The sequence below is a fragment of the Mesoplodon mirus genome, assembly GCF_964341445.2.
Source record: "Mesoplodon mirus genome assembly, chromosome: 12".
NCBI classification, from domain to species: domain Eukaryota; kingdom Metazoa; phylum Chordata; class Mammalia; order Artiodactyla; family Ziphiidae; genus Mesoplodon; species Mesoplodon mirus.
In genome coordinates, this window is record NC_138988.1 from 16,598,308 (window position 1) to 16,615,816 (window position 17,509).

At 38.4% G+C, this 17,509-nt stretch overlaps 1 protein-coding gene across 1 annotated transcript in view; it reads left to right on the plus strand.

Moving 5' to 3' along the window:
- The window catches only part of CNTN3 (contactin 3), a gene marked incomplete at both ends in the record, with an annotated part of 238,294 nt that overhangs the window by 135,311 nt on the left and 85,474 nt on the right, over window positions 1-17,509 (plus strand). The window contains 6 exons of the mRNA XM_082638599.1: window positions 3,418-3,621; window positions 5,315-5,417; window positions 5,945-6,129; window positions 10,040-10,176; window positions 11,325-11,454; window positions 13,989-14,139. Of these exons, the coding sequence (XP_082494725.1) occupies window positions 3,418-3,621; window positions 5,315-5,417; window positions 5,945-6,129; window positions 10,040-10,176; window positions 11,325-11,454; window positions 13,989-14,139 (910 nt within the window). The remainder of the gene's footprint in view (window positions 1-3,417; window positions 3,622-5,314; window positions 5,418-5,944; window positions 6,130-10,039; window positions 10,177-11,324; window positions 11,455-13,988; window positions 14,140-17,509) is intronic.

A 17,509-nucleotide genomic window follows, 5' to 3' on the forward strand; every position in this document is an offset into this window, starting at 1 on the left:
GCTGACTTGTCTGGGCTTGTCTGGAGGGCAGGTACTAAGAATCAACCAGGGATTGGTTTGTATATTTGAAGAGCTTGGGGGATGAGATGAGGGGACTATCTTGATGCAAGTTGGGGAGAGGGACAGTTATCTGAAAGGTAGTCAGTGAAAACAGACATTTCCTCCAAGGGGAGGGGCAATTTTTAATACCCAGGTGAGTGTGTTACTCAATTTCAGCAACACCATGTCAGTTCAGGTCCCCTAAGAAGGAGACAACAAGGTGGCATCAGAGAATCAGACATTAAAAAAAAAAAAAAGACCTGGGTCTCCCTGGTGGCACAGTGGTTGAGAGTCCACCTGCCGATGCAGGGGACACGGGTTCGTGCCCCGGTCCAGGAAGATCCCACATGCCACGGAGTGGTTGGGCCCGTGAGCCATGGCCGCTGAGCCTGCATGTCCGGAGCCTGTGCTCCGCAACGGGAGAGGCCACAACGGTGAGAGGCCCGCATATCGCAAAAAAAAAAAAAAAAAAAAAAAAGACCTGAGGAAGTGCCTGTGAAGGATAAGGGGGGAGCGAGCAGAAATGGGTAGAGGGAGACTCAGACTGAGATTCAGGTCTGATAGCTTTGAACAGAGAGGGGAAGAAAACTTGCGCAGGAAGAATGCCAGAGCACAGCACAGTTCTGAAAATATTGTGGCCCTTCTGATGGAGAGTCCTCAAGCTGTAGTTGCCCTTATGAGGAATCCTGCAGGAATGCCAGCATTAACACCCCCATGGAGCCGCATTAGCAAGTAGCAACCGGGGGAAGTGCAGCCACAGCACGCATGCTCTAGTGGCTGGAGGCCATCAGTTAACTGTGTGCCATGCAGTAGGTTCTTCTCAAGTGAGACCTACTTGGGACCCTTCCGTGTCTACCACAGTCCACTCTGTGATTCTTACATATGCACTTCTTCATGCTCATTTTGGGAGCAGCCTTAAAATGATTTTAATTTTGATATCCTTCCCTTACTTCTCTTAACAGTCATTACTAGGTCATATAGGCAAAGCTGCCACAATATTTCTTTAACAATATAATAATAGTACAGTATTTAAGTAGTATCAATTTTAATTTGGGATTAAAAGAAATACTACAAATGCAGTCTTGTTTTATTTGGTATCGAACATTTTCAGTCAAAATTACATAGGTAGTATTTATTCCAATTTGTTGCATGTAGCTGTTGTTCATACATTCTTCTTGCTGTATAATATTTTCTTTCATGAATTTATTCGATGTTAAGGTTTCTGAATCAAGTTTTTTCCATCAGCCATTCTCACTTTAGTATAAACTAGTTTAATAAGATTGACTTTTTCTAATACCCAGCTATGGTCATTATGTCAGGGAGCAATAGGTGTTTTACTCCCCCTGTATTAAAGGGAGAGGTACAGTCATATTCACTTCATAAATAGAACCCTTTGGAAAGCAGAATAAGATTGCTTTGCTTCCTTTAAAGCCAGGTTAGGTTATGGGGGTGTGGGGAATGTTGGGATGGGACTGGATACTTAGAGCCAAGGGAAGAGCCTAAAGGTTTATTTGCTTTTACAGCTGTCAGTTTTAACCATCCCAGAACAAATTAAGCCTACCTTACCAGCATTCTTCAACTCTGTGGTTTGTTTAGCACTAGTGCAAGAGAAAGCACCATCAGGGTAGACAGGAAGCCAATTGTGGAGTGGATGTTTGAGATACATTTCTTTTCATACAATGCAACAAGCAACTTTAGATTTCACGATCTATCACATGACTGAGTGGAATTTCATGAAACACTTTATGATAGCATGACATAAAGATCAGTTCGAGATTACAAACTATTGTTTCTGAACATCTGCACAGTATGCCATTGACCTGCTAACCTTTGGAATCATCAGAATTTGCTTTGAAAGTGGAAGAGAGACAGTCATTTTTCATTTCCATCAGGTACTTAACTGCTCTTTACTCTGTTCCCCTTACACATGCTCTTCCCTCCACCTGGAGCACTTTTATCCCTTCATATTCACCTGTTCTTTAAGACCTGTTCTTCAGTCCTGAGAATGTCACCGCTCCTTCCTTTGAAACCCACAAGAACTCTCACCCAGTCCTGACACATTATCTCATTGTATTTTTGTACTGACGTACTGTCCCCCTCTACCAAGCAGAAAGACCCTTCACCATTGGAATTATGCTTTAAATACATTTTTGAACTTGTTATTCATTAAAATTGATTTTGATTACATATATTTTCTAAAGATTCTCTTGGAAAAGCATTACAGTATGAACCAGTGCCGTAAGGTTAGTGGAATTGTAAAAGAAAATAGGGCCACAGAAAGAAGGAATCAAATAAACCAACCACAACAACTATACTTAAATAACAACTTGCTTCTAAAAAATATAGGCATCTAGAACAAAGCAGCATAGTATTATTTAGTCCTCATTATCTCACAGGAGGAAAACAACAGTTCCTTTGGGGAAAGTTAGTTTTCCTTGATCCCAAAGTTCAGGAAAACTCTAATAGTGGACCTGACGTAGGAGATAGTAGCATAATTTTAACTTAATTAACTCAATAAATATTTATTGAGGACTGTTAAATGTTCTTGGATGTTTCAGTTTGCTAATTTTAGGAGGGGAAGGCAGGCAGGATAAAACTTGACATTATTTGTTTACCAAGTGGTGGGAGGACAGATAAGTAAATAGATCATTGCATAAAAAGTGGTAAGTACTTTAAGTAGTATAAGCACAGAGTTGCTCTATATAGAAGCACTTACTCAGAGGATGAGGGTTAAGGAAGACATCTCTGAGGAGGTGATTCGTGATGTTGGGACCAAGCTTTGAAAAACATTTGGAAGTTATGACAGAATGGGGTTTGGTGTTGAAAAGGAAAGAAGCCTTGGACAGAGAAAAAGGACACTGCAGCCTCCGAGAGCAGCATATATAAAAACCCAGACGCAAGAAAGAGTATTGGGCTTCTCAGTTACTAAAGCCATAAGCAGGGGCCTAACCATGCAGGGTCTCATTTTCGTGTTAAGCAATTTGCATTATTCCAGAGCCTACCGAGGAATTGCTGCAAGTGTTATGTCAGGAGTTGACGTGATAAGATTGGTAATTTTAAAAGATCACAGGACATGTAGTGTGGAGATACAAATTAAAAGGGAGCAAGACTGAAGCCAGAGATACTTGTTAGGAGGTATCTGGAGTAGCAAAAATGATGACAGTGATAATATCACTCCCACAAGAATGCTAATCAGCAGTGACCTCCGTAATTGTGCAGAATGAACACAAGCATCATGTCTCATAACCGTTTCTCTTCATGACCTGCAATAAAAACACTCAGCATTGCTTTGCAGTAAAGGTGATTTCAGATATTTTTAATATACTGTGGAAAATTTTCCTTCATGATGGAATTTCTTTTCTCTAAAAATTTTATTAGAACTATCATATGCTTGGATCTTCAATGAATATCCATCATTTGTCGAAGAAGATAGTCGGAGATTTGTCTCTCAAGAGACAGGCCATCTCTACATAGCCAAGGTGGAACCATTGGATGTGGGAAATTACACGTGTGTGGTGACTAGTATGGTGACAAACGCCAGAGTGCTGGGTTCTCCAACTCCTTTGGTGCTACGTTCTGATGGTAGGAAATGTTTCAAGGGGCAATTCTGAGTGGAAATGCTGTTGCAAATACAAGAAAAAACAAATTGAGAAAAGTGAAAAGTATATCCTGAAGAATTATCATTTTGTTTTTTTTCAGAAGAAAAAATATTTATGAGTACAATGGCTAAAATGATTCCATCAACCATAGGTCCCTGTACATAATTCTTACTCAGGACTGGCTTCCTAATTTGCAGGGACCAGTGCAGAATGAAAATGAGGAGTCACTTGTTCAAAAATTATGAAGAATTTCAAGATGGTGGCAATAGGTCATTAAGCCAAACGCGAGGCCCTCTGAGCCTGGGGCTTACCTTGCGTTCCCGTGATGTCACCGGTCCTGATTTTTGTCAGCTTGAGGTTATTAAAGCTCTGGATATTTTTTTATAGGCTAAAAAGCATCTCTAAAGAAAATTAAAAGAAAAAGTGTGTACATTAGGTCCCCAGAATTTATTCATCTTATTATTGAAAGTTTGTACACTTTGACCAACATCTCCCCCATTCCCCTACCCTCACGAGCATAGTGATTATATAGTAACGTTGTGTTGTGTACTTGAAATTGCCTTAGAGAGTAGATCTTAAGTGTTCTCACTACAGAAAAAAATTTTACTTTTAAAAATTGAAAATAGTAATTGTGAGGTGTTAAATGTGTTAACTTGACTGATGTAATCATTTCACAATGTGTACATATATGAAATCAGCACATTGTACATTGCCCTAAAAAAATCACGTTGTACAACCTAAATACATGCAGTCTTATTTGTCAGTCATACCTCAATAAAACTGGAGGGGAAAAAAGGAAAATAGGTGTTTCTTCAGCCCCTCAATGTCTATTTCAAGGGAGCCCATGAACTGCAGAGTAAGCAGATTTGGAAGCCTGGGTAACTGTCCCACTTATGCAAAACCGTATCTGATACAGCACAATGCCATGGCCACAAAATGCTTTCCAGTCAGTTATAATTGAATTTGACCTTCCCCATTTATTAAGTTACCATTTCTTGTCTCCTGGTAGTCAATAAGTTTAAGATTAGTGTCTATGCTACCAGGGTACCATTAAGTAAATTTCCTCCCATAATTTTTGCTCTTTAGGATATTTTAAGAACTCATAATACATTGTATATTTCAGTTTGACTAGAAATGTCCAAATTGAATACAGAATAAAAAAGCCTCTCATTTTATTATTATTTTTTTTTTTCGCGGTACGCGGGCCTCTCACTGCTGTGGCCTCTCCCGTTGCGGAGCACAGGCTCCGGAAGCGCAGGCTCAGCGGCCACGGCTCATGGGCCCAGCCGCTCCGCGGCATGTGGGATCCTCCCGGACCGGGGCACGAACCCACGTCCCCTGCATCGGCAGGCGGACTCTCAACCACTGCGCCACCAGGGAAGCCCACCTCTCATTTTATATAATGTAAAAAGTCTAGTGGTTTTCTCAGAACTGCTCTGTAAGTGGTAACTTAGGAATCACGGAATCCAAAGTTCTCACATATTTATTAATGTCCCATGTTTGGCCCAAGGTAGCACTGCTTCTAAAAGTACCTACCAGACAGCTAGTGAGTAATTCAAATCATAAGGAAGAGTTAGTTCAAAACAGAGCAAAAAAAAAAAAAAAAGTTTTAAGAAAAATGGGACAATTCCAAAGGAAACGTTTGAAACCTTTAACTTTGTATTGTGGATTCACAGGAGTGATGGGTGAATATGAACCGAAAATAGAAGTTCAGTTTCCAGAAACTCTTCCAGCAGCTAAAGGTTCAACTGTGAAGTTGGAATGTTTTGCCCTTGGAAAGTAAGTTTTATAACATTTACACCGATATGCTAAAATATTAGGTTGCTGTAAGAGATGAAGATAGTTTTTAACAGCCTCTTCTTTTCCTTATTTTCTAAAATTTTCTTTCATTTAGAAGCAAAGAAAAAATTAAAATACAGGGGAAATGCACATGTATAATTTAGTTTGAAACTTTAAAGGAGATTTACGGAGAATGACTATGCCTGCCTAATTTCATAAACTAAATTGGTGTTATTTTTCTTTTACTTGTTCATTTATTGTATTATAATACAGTGAGTATACATTAGACTTTTTTCTCTAAATCATGAATTAACTAGAGAAAATGCACAGTTTATTTTATTAAAATATCAACTTAAAGAGATAAATCTTTGCATTTGCAGGTTTATGTGACTGACAGCTGGCTGTGTTCTGCATTTGAAAATCTGTGCCTTTTTTGTTCTATCCTAGGAAAGTTTTATTTTGTCAAGCCTAAAAGGCTTCCAGACATCTGTTTAAAATAGCAAATAACTTGACAAATTTCTCCTTAGTCCTGTACCTCAGATTAATTGGAGAAGAAGTGATGGACTGCCTTTTTCCACTAAAATTAAATTGAGGAAGTCCAATGGTGTGCTTGAAATCCCGAACTTCCAACAGGAAGATGCAGGTTCCTATGAATGCATTGCTGAGAATTCACGAGGAAGAAATGTCGCCAGGGGGCGCCTCACTTACTATGGTGAGCCTTCACTTTGGGCATATTGGATTTTTAACTTTCGATCTCTCTAAAAGTTATTGTTATTGGGACTGGGTGGGGGTGAGTAGGAGGTTTTAGCAGAATCCCAGTGTCCAACTTTTTCTGTTCTACATTTTGGTAAATGAGGTTATTTATCATAGAAGGAATTTTAAAAAATTAATTTTTGCAGTAAAGTTGGAGGTATGATGTACTCTTACTGCATTTTAAACTGATTGATATGATAATGAAATATTTCACTTTTTTTCCTAAGAGTAACCATTAACTCACTTAACCGTAACAAGGAGAGATCTCCTTTCTATCTGCCCTTACCTCTAGAAAATGGGATTTTGTATCTTTCTTTATGGTCTTTACTAAGCAGAAAGAAACTGTCTTCTGGGAAAACTTGGAATTACTGCATTAGACAAACCACATAAACCCAGGCTTACTTGACTTCCTCAGTGTTATTCTGTCGTTTCCAGTAATGTAGGTGTACCATGTTTGCTGCCTTTTAATTTGTAAGCACAGTTATTTGATGTACTGCTCAATTTGGGTAAAGAAAGGTTAGTAACGTTACCTTTATTTAGAGTCTATTTGTAAGAAAATTAGATTATCCTTTTTCCCCAAACTTGTTTTCAAATCCCTTTTATTAAAAAAAATACTAGGTATTTTGATGAAAGCAGGTTTTAGAAAGCAGAAATAAATGATTTTACAAAATGTACTATTAAATATGGGAAGATGTAAGCTCAGTGAATATATTTTTGCAGTTTAATCATTAGAAACATTGTAAAACTAATAGGAATTGAACACTTTTATGAAAAGCAAATGGCAATATATTCTGTTTATTTTAAAAACTGGAATTTGAAATAATTTTCAGTGCAAACTTGTGCAGCATATAAAATGTTTCAGAGAGGAAAAACTTTGCAAAGACAAATATTAAAATTATAGAGCTTATTATGAACCCCTTCAAAAGAATGTGAAGTTTGTGCGTACATTATGTGTGATTAGATTGACACTTATTTTATGGTAAGGTTATAGGATCAGTCAGGAACAAAATGGAGGCATGGTTTAATAGAATGAGTCATTCCGTGTTCTAACTCTCCCATCTTGTAACAGGATTAGGTTAGAATACATAAGCACCAAGTTGGAGTTTCCCAGGTGTCAAGTTCTACATGTTGGTGGGTTGATATGGAGATAAGTTGGGGACACTTAACCCATGTGGCTGTATGGCTCTAAGTCGACTGCGAACAAGTCCTAGTTTATTTTCTCCTTTCTAAGCAGCCACTACCTGACCTAGGGTAAGAAGTGACCATGACAGGAAAACACAGGATATTCCAACTGTCTTAATGTTTCAATAGGAATGTTTTTATCTGTATGGAATAGCGACCCTGCACAAATAATAAAACACTTGTATGGCAAGACATCCAAAGCTAAGTTGACATGTGCCTTATATTCAGGTCCTGGCACATTTTCTCTGTGGTGTATTTTCTGCCCTTATCTACTTTTTCCCTTTCTCTGCATGTTGGTTGCCCTTACAGTCACAGAATGGCTACCAGCAGTGGCTAGCACATTAGTTTTTGTTCATCCTTCCTTTCTCTAAAACATCTTGCAATTCACTTCTCAAATCTCATTGGCTGCGTGTTCATTCCTAAACCAATCACCAGCTAGGAGAATTGGCTTAAACAACTTAAGAGCCTCTTTTTGGAACATGGAATATGGTCAGGTTTCCCTGGATTTTGTGGACAATGCGAGGTGATGGAAGAGAGGATAATTCAACGAAAAGTTGGGTCATCTTAGAAGTAAAGAAGAGAGGAAATGGATGCACAATAGACAACCAACATCATCCACTATTCTTAGTAAATGAGGTAGACTGTTGCTTTAGTCCATTATGTAGGTAATTTGATATGTACCTAAGAAACAAATTAGAAATAATGAGATAGATGGACTTCCCTGGCAGTACAGTGGTTAAGACTTTGCACTTCCACTGTGGGGGACGTGGGTTCGATCCCCGGTCGGGGAACTAAGATCCCACATGCCGCATGGGCCAGCCACACACACAAAAAAGAAAAAGATAAAAAGAAAAGAAATCAATGAGATAGAGAGTTTCATGAAAGCTACTTTACAGTTCTGGCTTAAGACTAGTATATTCAGGGCTTCCCAGGTGGCGCAGTGGTTAAGAATCTGCCTGCCAATGCAGGGGACATGGATTCAAGCCCTGGTCTGGGAAGATCCCACGTGCCGTGGAGCAACTAAGCCAGTGCACCACAACTACTGAGCCTGCACTCTAGAGCCCTTGATCCACAACTATTGAGCCCACGTGCCGCAACTATTGAAGCCTGCTTGCCTAGAGCCTGTGCTCTGCAACAAGCCACCTCAATGAAAAGCCTACCCACTGCAATGAAGAGTAGCCCCCGCTTACTGCAACTAGAGAAAGCCACACGCAGCAACAAAGACCCAACATGGCCAAAAATAAATAAATAAAATAAATTTATTTTTTAAAAAAGACTAGTATATTCAATAAATGCTGCGCAGTTCTCTGCTTATCTGCTTTAATATTTCATGTAAAAAATGGTCCAGTAGAATATTTGAATCCCATATGATGGAATAAGGGGAAAAATCACAATAAATGTACCAGTTGTAATCTCAGGATTGGCTTAGTCCAGCAAATTAGCTTCCCATTTGGAGAACAGTAATATGAGGAGCCAGTGGAAATTTTTGCTAGAAACTTGAGTCTCAGTCAAGGGATCATGTGTGAGTTTATTTGTAGTCTCCGTCCACTGAGGCTGATAATTCCTGAAAGAAGAAAATGTGTTTTAATACAGAGTAGAGAGGAGTGATTTGGGACTGAACTACACTTCAGACTGGGCAAGTCATTTATATTTTTTAAAAAACAAAATAAGGTAAAACTCGGATGGGTACATTTTCTCTAAAAGCGAAATAGCTATATTTTCATTTCAATTTCAGTTATAAAAAAAGCAATTTTATGAGATAGAAATGGAAAGACAAACCTTCCCATGGTTGAAATTAAATAGAAATAGATAAACTGTTTCTCCATGTGGAGGATGCAAATGTGAACCCCGAAGTACACATCCCATGCATAATGCAATGTGAAACCAGGAAGACATCTCACCTCCTAGTCTCGGGTCTAAAACACAAGCTGAGACTTGGCTGAATATACTGTGAGTATTGAATGACTTTCATTATGAGTGGTACGTCGCTTTCATCTGTAAAAGGATTTCCCAAGTGTCTTCTAAAATGTAAGTAAAAATGACAAATGAACCTGATGCAACTGATTTGCATACATCATTTAAGGTGGCATGAGTTAGTTCTTTTTCATAAAACATCATTTAATTCAAATTGAAGCAATTTATCCATCTTTCCCTGCCTACATTTTCGTTTGCACAGAGGTTCATAAGATGTTCACTAGTTTGTATTTAATTAAGAGTTATTTCTAAGTTGAAGGAAATCTTTTTTTCCTCCACTGTAGAAGTTTCTCTTCTATGGATGCTGATTTTTAGTGCAAATTTAGACTAGTATCTGCTGTCATTCACATATTAAGTTGTTATCAATTGTGATCTCATAATTCAAAAATGCACTTGGACAAGAAAATCTATTTTGTGTACCTGCATTTTTTTTCTACTAATAGACATGTGAAGAATGTAATACAGTGCCCAGAATTTCAAAAACAGAGAAAGCATCATGAGTTTGACATAGGAAAAGGCAGATTGTAACATCCATCCTCGAATATAGAAATGTTTCATATACCCACTTAGTAAATACTTAGGGAATTAAATATAATTTTAGCCACTATGCTTAATCTATTATTGCCCATAGTCATATCCATTTATATTTATGTGGATAAAGTATTTGTTCTTTATTGTGGAGTGGTTTGAATTTCTTTTCTTTTTCATTGCAGCAAAGCCTCATTGGGTTCAACTCATAAAAGATGTGGAAATAGCTGTGGAGGACAGTCTTTACTGGGAATGTCGAGCGAGTGGTAAGCCCAAACCCTCCTACCGATGGTTGAAAAATGGAGAAGCCCTTGTGCTCGAGGTAAGGTAACATGCCTGGTTAATCCACCCTGTCCCCACTTTGTGTAAATAAATGCCTTCCCTAGTGACTAGTGCCAGAGTCAACTGGTGAGTTTGCATATATTCATCTGAACAGTTCATACCACGTTCATCTAAGAAGTGGTACAGAGGTAAAAAGGATAAAGTCAAGTACTCAGCATGCCAAGGAGGAAATATTTTCAATATTGAATTTCATTGGGAAAAGGTGATTTTATGAATTTAGTACATAAAATGATATACAGTCAACCCATGAACAATGCAGGCGTTAATCCTCGTATAATTTATAGCCTGTCCTCTGCATCCTCAATTCCTCTGCATCCACAGATGCAGCCAACCAGGGACTGTGTAGTCCTGTAGTATTTACTATTGAAAAAGTATCTGCAAATGAGTGGACCCCCATAGTTCAAACCTTGTTGTTCAAGGGTCCACTGCACTATTTTTTTCATTTTGAAGTTAGAGAAGGCTTTATGTTAATAAAATGTAGAATGTAATTTCCTTTTTCGTTTTTGATAACTTGCATGGCCTCTGGAGAATAAATGTATCAATTACTTCATTACCTTGTTACATGAGTACTTATTTTCTCAATCACTTCTCAAGCCAGGTAATTTTTGCTCTTTTTAAAAATTGTGTAGTAAGTCAGTTATGTTCCTTCAAATTTCTACACATAACCTTTCATAATACCTGCAAACCTTTAATAAATGTGTTTCCAAGAACCCTTTTTAATACACAGAATTTATAATATCTTCAATTTGCATGATTTTAAAAACTGGTGAGAACCTTTCCAGTTGATGGGGTGGGAAGCATGGTAGATTTCTTAAAGTCTGCAACTTTATCCACAGGGAAAAGTGAAATAGTTGCAATATTTTACATCGTGCTTTGTTATTTATTTTACTGGTATGCTTTTTTTTGATATACTTTTTGATTGAAGGACGTTTATTAGTATTTCCAATGTCTAGCTGTTATGTTAAGTTATTCTCACTGTTTCAAATAAGGGAAATGTTTAAATTTCAGGTCAGATTGCCTAATCCCATGAGAAAAATTAAGGAGGTTTGTGTATGATTGAAATAATATTCAGTGGTTATCTTTTTTCTTTTAAAATGGTATATACAAGACATTTTTATTATCATCTAGGAGAGAACACAGATAGAAAATGGTGCCCTTACAATATCCAACCTAAATGTGACCGATTCTGGCATGTTCCAGTGCATAGCAGAGAACAAACATGGTCTCGTCTATTCCAGTGCTGAGCTCAAGGTTGTGGGTAAGACTAATTTTCTTGTCTCATTATTTTTTTTCTTACATCGTCCATATTTGCCAGAAGCAGAAATATTTACTTTTCATATTAGATTCCTACATCTAATAACATTTTCAGTATCACAGCAGAATCATGCAGGGTTTCTAATCAAGGCACACATTTTAATGATTTCTAAGGGAAAGCAGCAATTATGACCAGAATTAAGGCCCAAAGATTGAAGTAGAGAAGCAACAGGGAGAGAGTGTTGACCTAAGACATCCCTATTATCCACCTCCAGCAGTACCAGCTAAGTAGTACCTTTTAAGAGAATAAGTGACTCTGGTGTTCTCTGTTGCTGGTCCATAAAAGTAAATATCAGAATTCAAATCAGTAGTTTATTGATCCAAAAGGAGTTGTCTTTGTCTTTAATAACTCTGCTGAAAGCATCAAGCATTTGGCAGACCAAAGCTTTAATTGACCAAGGCTCAAGTACTTGAAACTATGAATTATTTTTTTCTTGTACTTTAGGTATAGGAGAAGAAAGGAGATGTTATATCATGTTTAGGGCAGTTGTCCAGAAAAACAGTTTAAGATGCAAATGACTTAAAGTCCAACCAAAATTGTCAGAGCATAACATAGTATGTATAAATAAGAAAGAAAGAAACAGGGGGTGGGGGGGAAGGGAGGGAGGGAGGGAGAGAAAGAGGAGGAGAGGGGAGGAAGTTTATTGCTCAGTGTTATTAAAATGGAGAATTTGGATTTCAGCTGAACTTGACCCAGGGCTCAAACATCATCACCACTATCTGGCCCCATATGATGTTACCCAGCATGTTGTTTTCATTACCACAGTCAATCTAGTGGCAGAAGGATGGCTTTCTTAATTGTTCAGATGGAAGTCACAGTCCTACATGTCATTGGCCCCATGTACCTGATTTGAGTCACGTACCCATGGTTGGTCCAACCCAAATGGCCAGAAGGTTGAAAGGCCCTGATCTAACTCAGTATTTCCCAACTGGGGATGATTTTTGCCCCTAGGGGATAGTGGCAAATTCTGGAGACCTTTTTGGCTGTCACAGTGTAAGGGGAAGGTGGGGATGAAGGGAGCTAGCGTGTGCTACTGGCATCTGGTGGGCAGCTGCCAGAGAAGCTGCTAAATATCCTACGATGCCCAAGATAGCCTCTCACATCAAAGTCCTGTCTAGCCCGAAATGTGAAGTTTCTCATTAAAAAACACTGGTTTGAGGAAAATAGGTCTTTCTTGGTGCCTGGAAGTTAAGAAACAAATCATATGCCCCAGGAAGCCTGAAGCTTGGGAGAGGCAGATCATCAACTGAAAATCTGGCTAGTGTTATCCATGACAGAGAAGTAGGGTGTCATGACAGAAAGAAAGTGGGATTTGCCCATATCTTAAGTCGAAGCATGGCTGTGCTCTTATGTTAAATTAACCTTATGAGCCATAGTTTATTCATCTTTCAAATGCATGGGTCCCTACCCAGTGTTGCATGGGGTTTTCATATGGGAAAATATATGATCTATGCTTAAAAAAAGATTTTATTGAAATATAAAAGTATTTTTCATTTGTGTTAGTAAAAATTACTCTCTCAGGATCCTAATTCTTAAGGCCATCAACCTTTGGATAACATGTCTTCTTTATCTGCAATCATATATATATATACATATATATATATATATGTATATATATATATATGTATATATATATAGTATAATTCCTTCTATGATTTCCACTTATAAAAAATAAGTTATATTAACTGGGATATGCCATAAGACAGGGGATTAGATATTTGGGGAAATGCACTCAGTTCTTAAATTTCTTCTGCATTTGCAGTAAAAGGAAGGATGATTTTCTGAGTAACATTCTTAATTCAAACAATACATTTTTATGTCTCTTGAATGTTCAGGTATTGTTTCAGGATCAGCTTTCCATCTACTATTAGCCAGCATAATGTTTTCTACATATTATAGTATTTAATGGAATATTGTAACTTAATATAATAATGCATGTTATAATATATTTCTCCAACTTGAAAGTTAAAGCTAACCACATGAAAATTTTGTAATAGGTCTTGTTACTGTTTATACAAGAGAATAAGAATTCAGTACTCAGCCTTCATTCTTAAAACACAACTGAGCATATATGAGTGCCAGGCCCTGTGCCACATCTGTGTCCTTGAAGTCACAAGAGAGGCCAACCCTACTGTTGTCCTCATGGAACTTTCAAGAACATTCTATTAAATGCTTTTAGTTTTAATAAACTCATGATTGAGCTATTTTAAAACTTCATAGTAAACTTTAAAAATTCTCATATAAAGTAATTGTCTCGGGAATTAGAACTTGCCAGAAAACACAATGGTAGGACTTACTTTTTAAGCATTGAAATCTTCCTGTAGGTGGTACCCAGTCAATCAAATAGATCAAGTACCGGTATCTTATGTGTCAAGAAACTTTAAAAAATCATAAAGTCAACCTTTGAAATTTACGGGAATTTAAAGAAATGAAATCAGACATCAAATTGTCATTCTTTCTTCTTTTGTCCTTTTTAGCTTCTGCTCCAGATTTTTCAAAGACTCCGATGAAAAAGTTGATTCAGGTGCAGGTGGGCAGGGAGGTCAGCTTGGACTGTAAACCCAGAGCTTCCCCCAGGGCGCTCTCTTCCTGGAAGAAAGGAGATGTGCCTGTACAGGAGACTGAAAGGTATTCTGTTGTCCAGAAAGATGGTGATTTATTTGCTTCTCACTTTCCATTGTGATGCCAAAGTAGGTGTTCAGTATGAAGTGAAATGCTTTCAATAAAATGTGAGGTGTTCAAGAACCACAATAGCAGTATTTTTGTTTGTAATACTCTCAAGATAATACTCACCAGCTTTTGAAATCTAAAAACAGAGATTTATCTCACCTCTTCCAACATAGAATATTTTAGAAAGGAGTTTCCTCCCCATTTGCCTGGTAAGACTCAAACTGGGATGACAAAGGAATGCCAGCCCTGGACCCAGGCCCTCTCTCAGCTCCTGGTGGCCCAGCATCACAGGGCAAAAAGAATATATGACGGCAGCATATGCCAGATGAATACCAATCTTGCCGTTGCCCTATATTGAAATAATTTAGCTTTACAGGTATTAGTTTAAGCAGAAGCTTTCTTGATTTCCTGTTTACTGTAATAATATTTAAAATGAAGAGGCAGAATGGGGCCTACTTAAAAGCACAGCTTCTGGACCCAGACTGCCGGGGTTCAAATCTGTTTTCTTTTACCAGCTACATGAAGTGACTTACTCTTTGTGTGTTTCATGTCCTCATTTGTTAATGGTTATGATGATATTAGCGCATACTTCACATTATGAGGGTTGCTATGTGGATAAAAGACATAAATATCCATATAGCACTTAGGTCAGTACCTGGCATAGAGTAAACGTAAGTATTGGCTATCATTATTATTTGTTGAGTACTTACTACCTGTTGGAGCATTATGCTGAAAGCTTCTGGTAAGCAGAATAATGACCCCAAACTTGTCCATGTCCTTATCCTGAAGACATATGATTTACATTATTACATTATATGGCAAAAGATAATGAAAGTTAAAGATGTAATTAAGGTTGCTAACCGTTTGCCCTTAAAATGGGGAGATTATATTGGATTATCTGGGTTGCCTTAAGTATTCACCTGGACGCTTGAAAGGGGAAGAAGACAGAGGAAGTGTTTGAAAGAAATGTATGATAATGAGAGAAGAGCAGGAGAGATTTCCAGCATGAGGGGGACCCTGATTGGGATTGCTGGCTTTGAAGATGGTAGAAGGGGGCCAATGAACAAAGGAATTTCAGACTCCTCTATAAAATGGGAGAATCCTCAGCTGACAGCAAGGAAATAGGGATCTCAGTCCCATAACCTCAATGAACTGAATTCTTCCAGCAACCTGAAGGAGCAGAAAATGATTCTAGGACCTTCCAAAGTAACACAACCGTGACAGCACCTTGATTTTAGCCCATTGAGACCCATACTGGACTTCTGACCTCCAAAACTGTAAGATAATATATCTGTGTTGTTTTAGGCCACTAAACAAGTTTATAGTAACTTGTAATTGGAGAAAAAGGAAACTAATACAGAACTCTACACGTATCATCTCCTTTCAATATCTCCGCAACTCTGTGCTGTTAGATCTTATTATCATCTCCATTTTTACTAACGAGAAAACTAAAGCTTAGAGAAATTATGTAATTTGCCTAAAATCACATAGCCAGGATTAGTCCCATAGCTAGGGCATAACCATCAAGCTTTTTCAATGCCACTTTGTGTATAGGGAGCCCCGAATCTGAGAGGTGGTCTCAGCCTTTGAAGTCATGGGGTCCAAATTACTCTTTTTGGAGATGGGGGAAAACAAACAAACAATTTCTTTCTTTCTTTTTTTTTTTTTTGCGGTACGCGGGCCTCTCACTGTTGTGGCCTCTCCCGTCGCGGAGCACAGGCTCCGGACGCGCAGGCTCAGCTGCCATGGCTCACGGGCCCAGCTGCTCCGCGGCATGTGGGATCTTCCCGGACCGGGGCACGAACCCGTGTCCCCTGCATCGGCAGGCGGACTCCCAACCACTGCGCCACCACGGAAGCCCCAAACAATTTCTTAGACTAAGAAATGTAGATTTACTTTTCCAAAATTGCAAAGTCTTATTGCAGACAGACAACCAGGTTGCACTGCTTTTAGATTACAGTCCCAAAGTTTTTTTGTGAGTTGGTTATGACAACACAATCTGCTCTCCCTCTCACATATTTTATGGGAGACACCTCCGTTAAAAGACAACCACAACAGGAGGACAAGGCCAAGTTGTCAGCTGAGTGGTTACGAAACACGATCCATCTAAGTGCTAGGCGGCACAGAATAGATTTCTGGAACAGGAAATTAATTAGTGATTTGGAGTTTAATTGTTGAAGCCAGTTTAAACAATTATAGGCACAAACTAGTTAATTTTGGCTATGATGGAAGTTAAGTGTTCGTGTATAACTGGTGACTTTTTGTTGTCAAAAACATTTTAGAGTTTTAATTGTATGTATAAATTAAATAGTGATTATGTTCCAAGGACTTAAATGCTTTGCAAAATAATAAACCCACTTGTCTTCACAGTAGTGCCTATAGTAGGCAGAGGTTTTTAATCTTAATTTTAAAGGGATAAAAGATTAAGAGATTTAGCTAAAGGCACACAGGAGAGATTTACTCCCACTTTAGAGAGTGATGGGGTAATGCAGGGAAGAAGGTTAAATTCTAGAATCTCACCTGGTATTTTGACTTGGCCACTTGCTACCTTGGTATCATTAGGTCAGTTACGTAATGCCTCTGAACATTAATTTCCTCATCTATAAAATAGAAAGAATAATTGCCACCTTATACAGTTGGTATAAAGTAAGTGTTTACCATGATGTCTGATATTTGTAGATACGCTGATCAGGAAAATGAGGTTATGTTACAGATAAAATGTTGGAAGTAACAGTGGCTGAAAGAGATAGAATTTGTTTGTTGGTTGGTTGGGCAGTTCATTGGCTGGTTGGTCTCTTGGAAGGTAGGCAGTTAAGACTACCTGGAATCCACAGTCATCAGAGATGCACTCCCGTTTTATCTTGCTGCTCTACCATCCTCACATCAGGAACCAGGATGGCTGCTGGGGCTTCAGCCTCCCAAGACATCCTTCCCAATTGTCATCCCAGTGTCATCCCCCAATGACAGGAAGGAGGAAGGTAGAAATCAAGATGCATTTACTCCCTTTTAAGAAACTTCCCAGAAGCCCCATCCAATAATTTTCCTTATGCCTTACTGGTCAGAAATTAGTTCCCTGGCCAAACATAGCTGCAGAAGAGGCTGGGAAATACAGATTTCTTTCCTTGGTGGGAGTGTGCCCAATGAGAAATTGGGATTATATTTTAAGAAGAAAGGGGGGAAAGTGGTGGTTACTCCAACCATGTCTCATGTTCATAAAAGTTATTTCTCTGACCCTTTCAAGCCTGCTTACCCTGTACTTTGTATTAAGTATTTCTAACATCTCCCCAGTGAATAAGGAAACTTTTAGGTATAAAAATAAGGTTAAAAG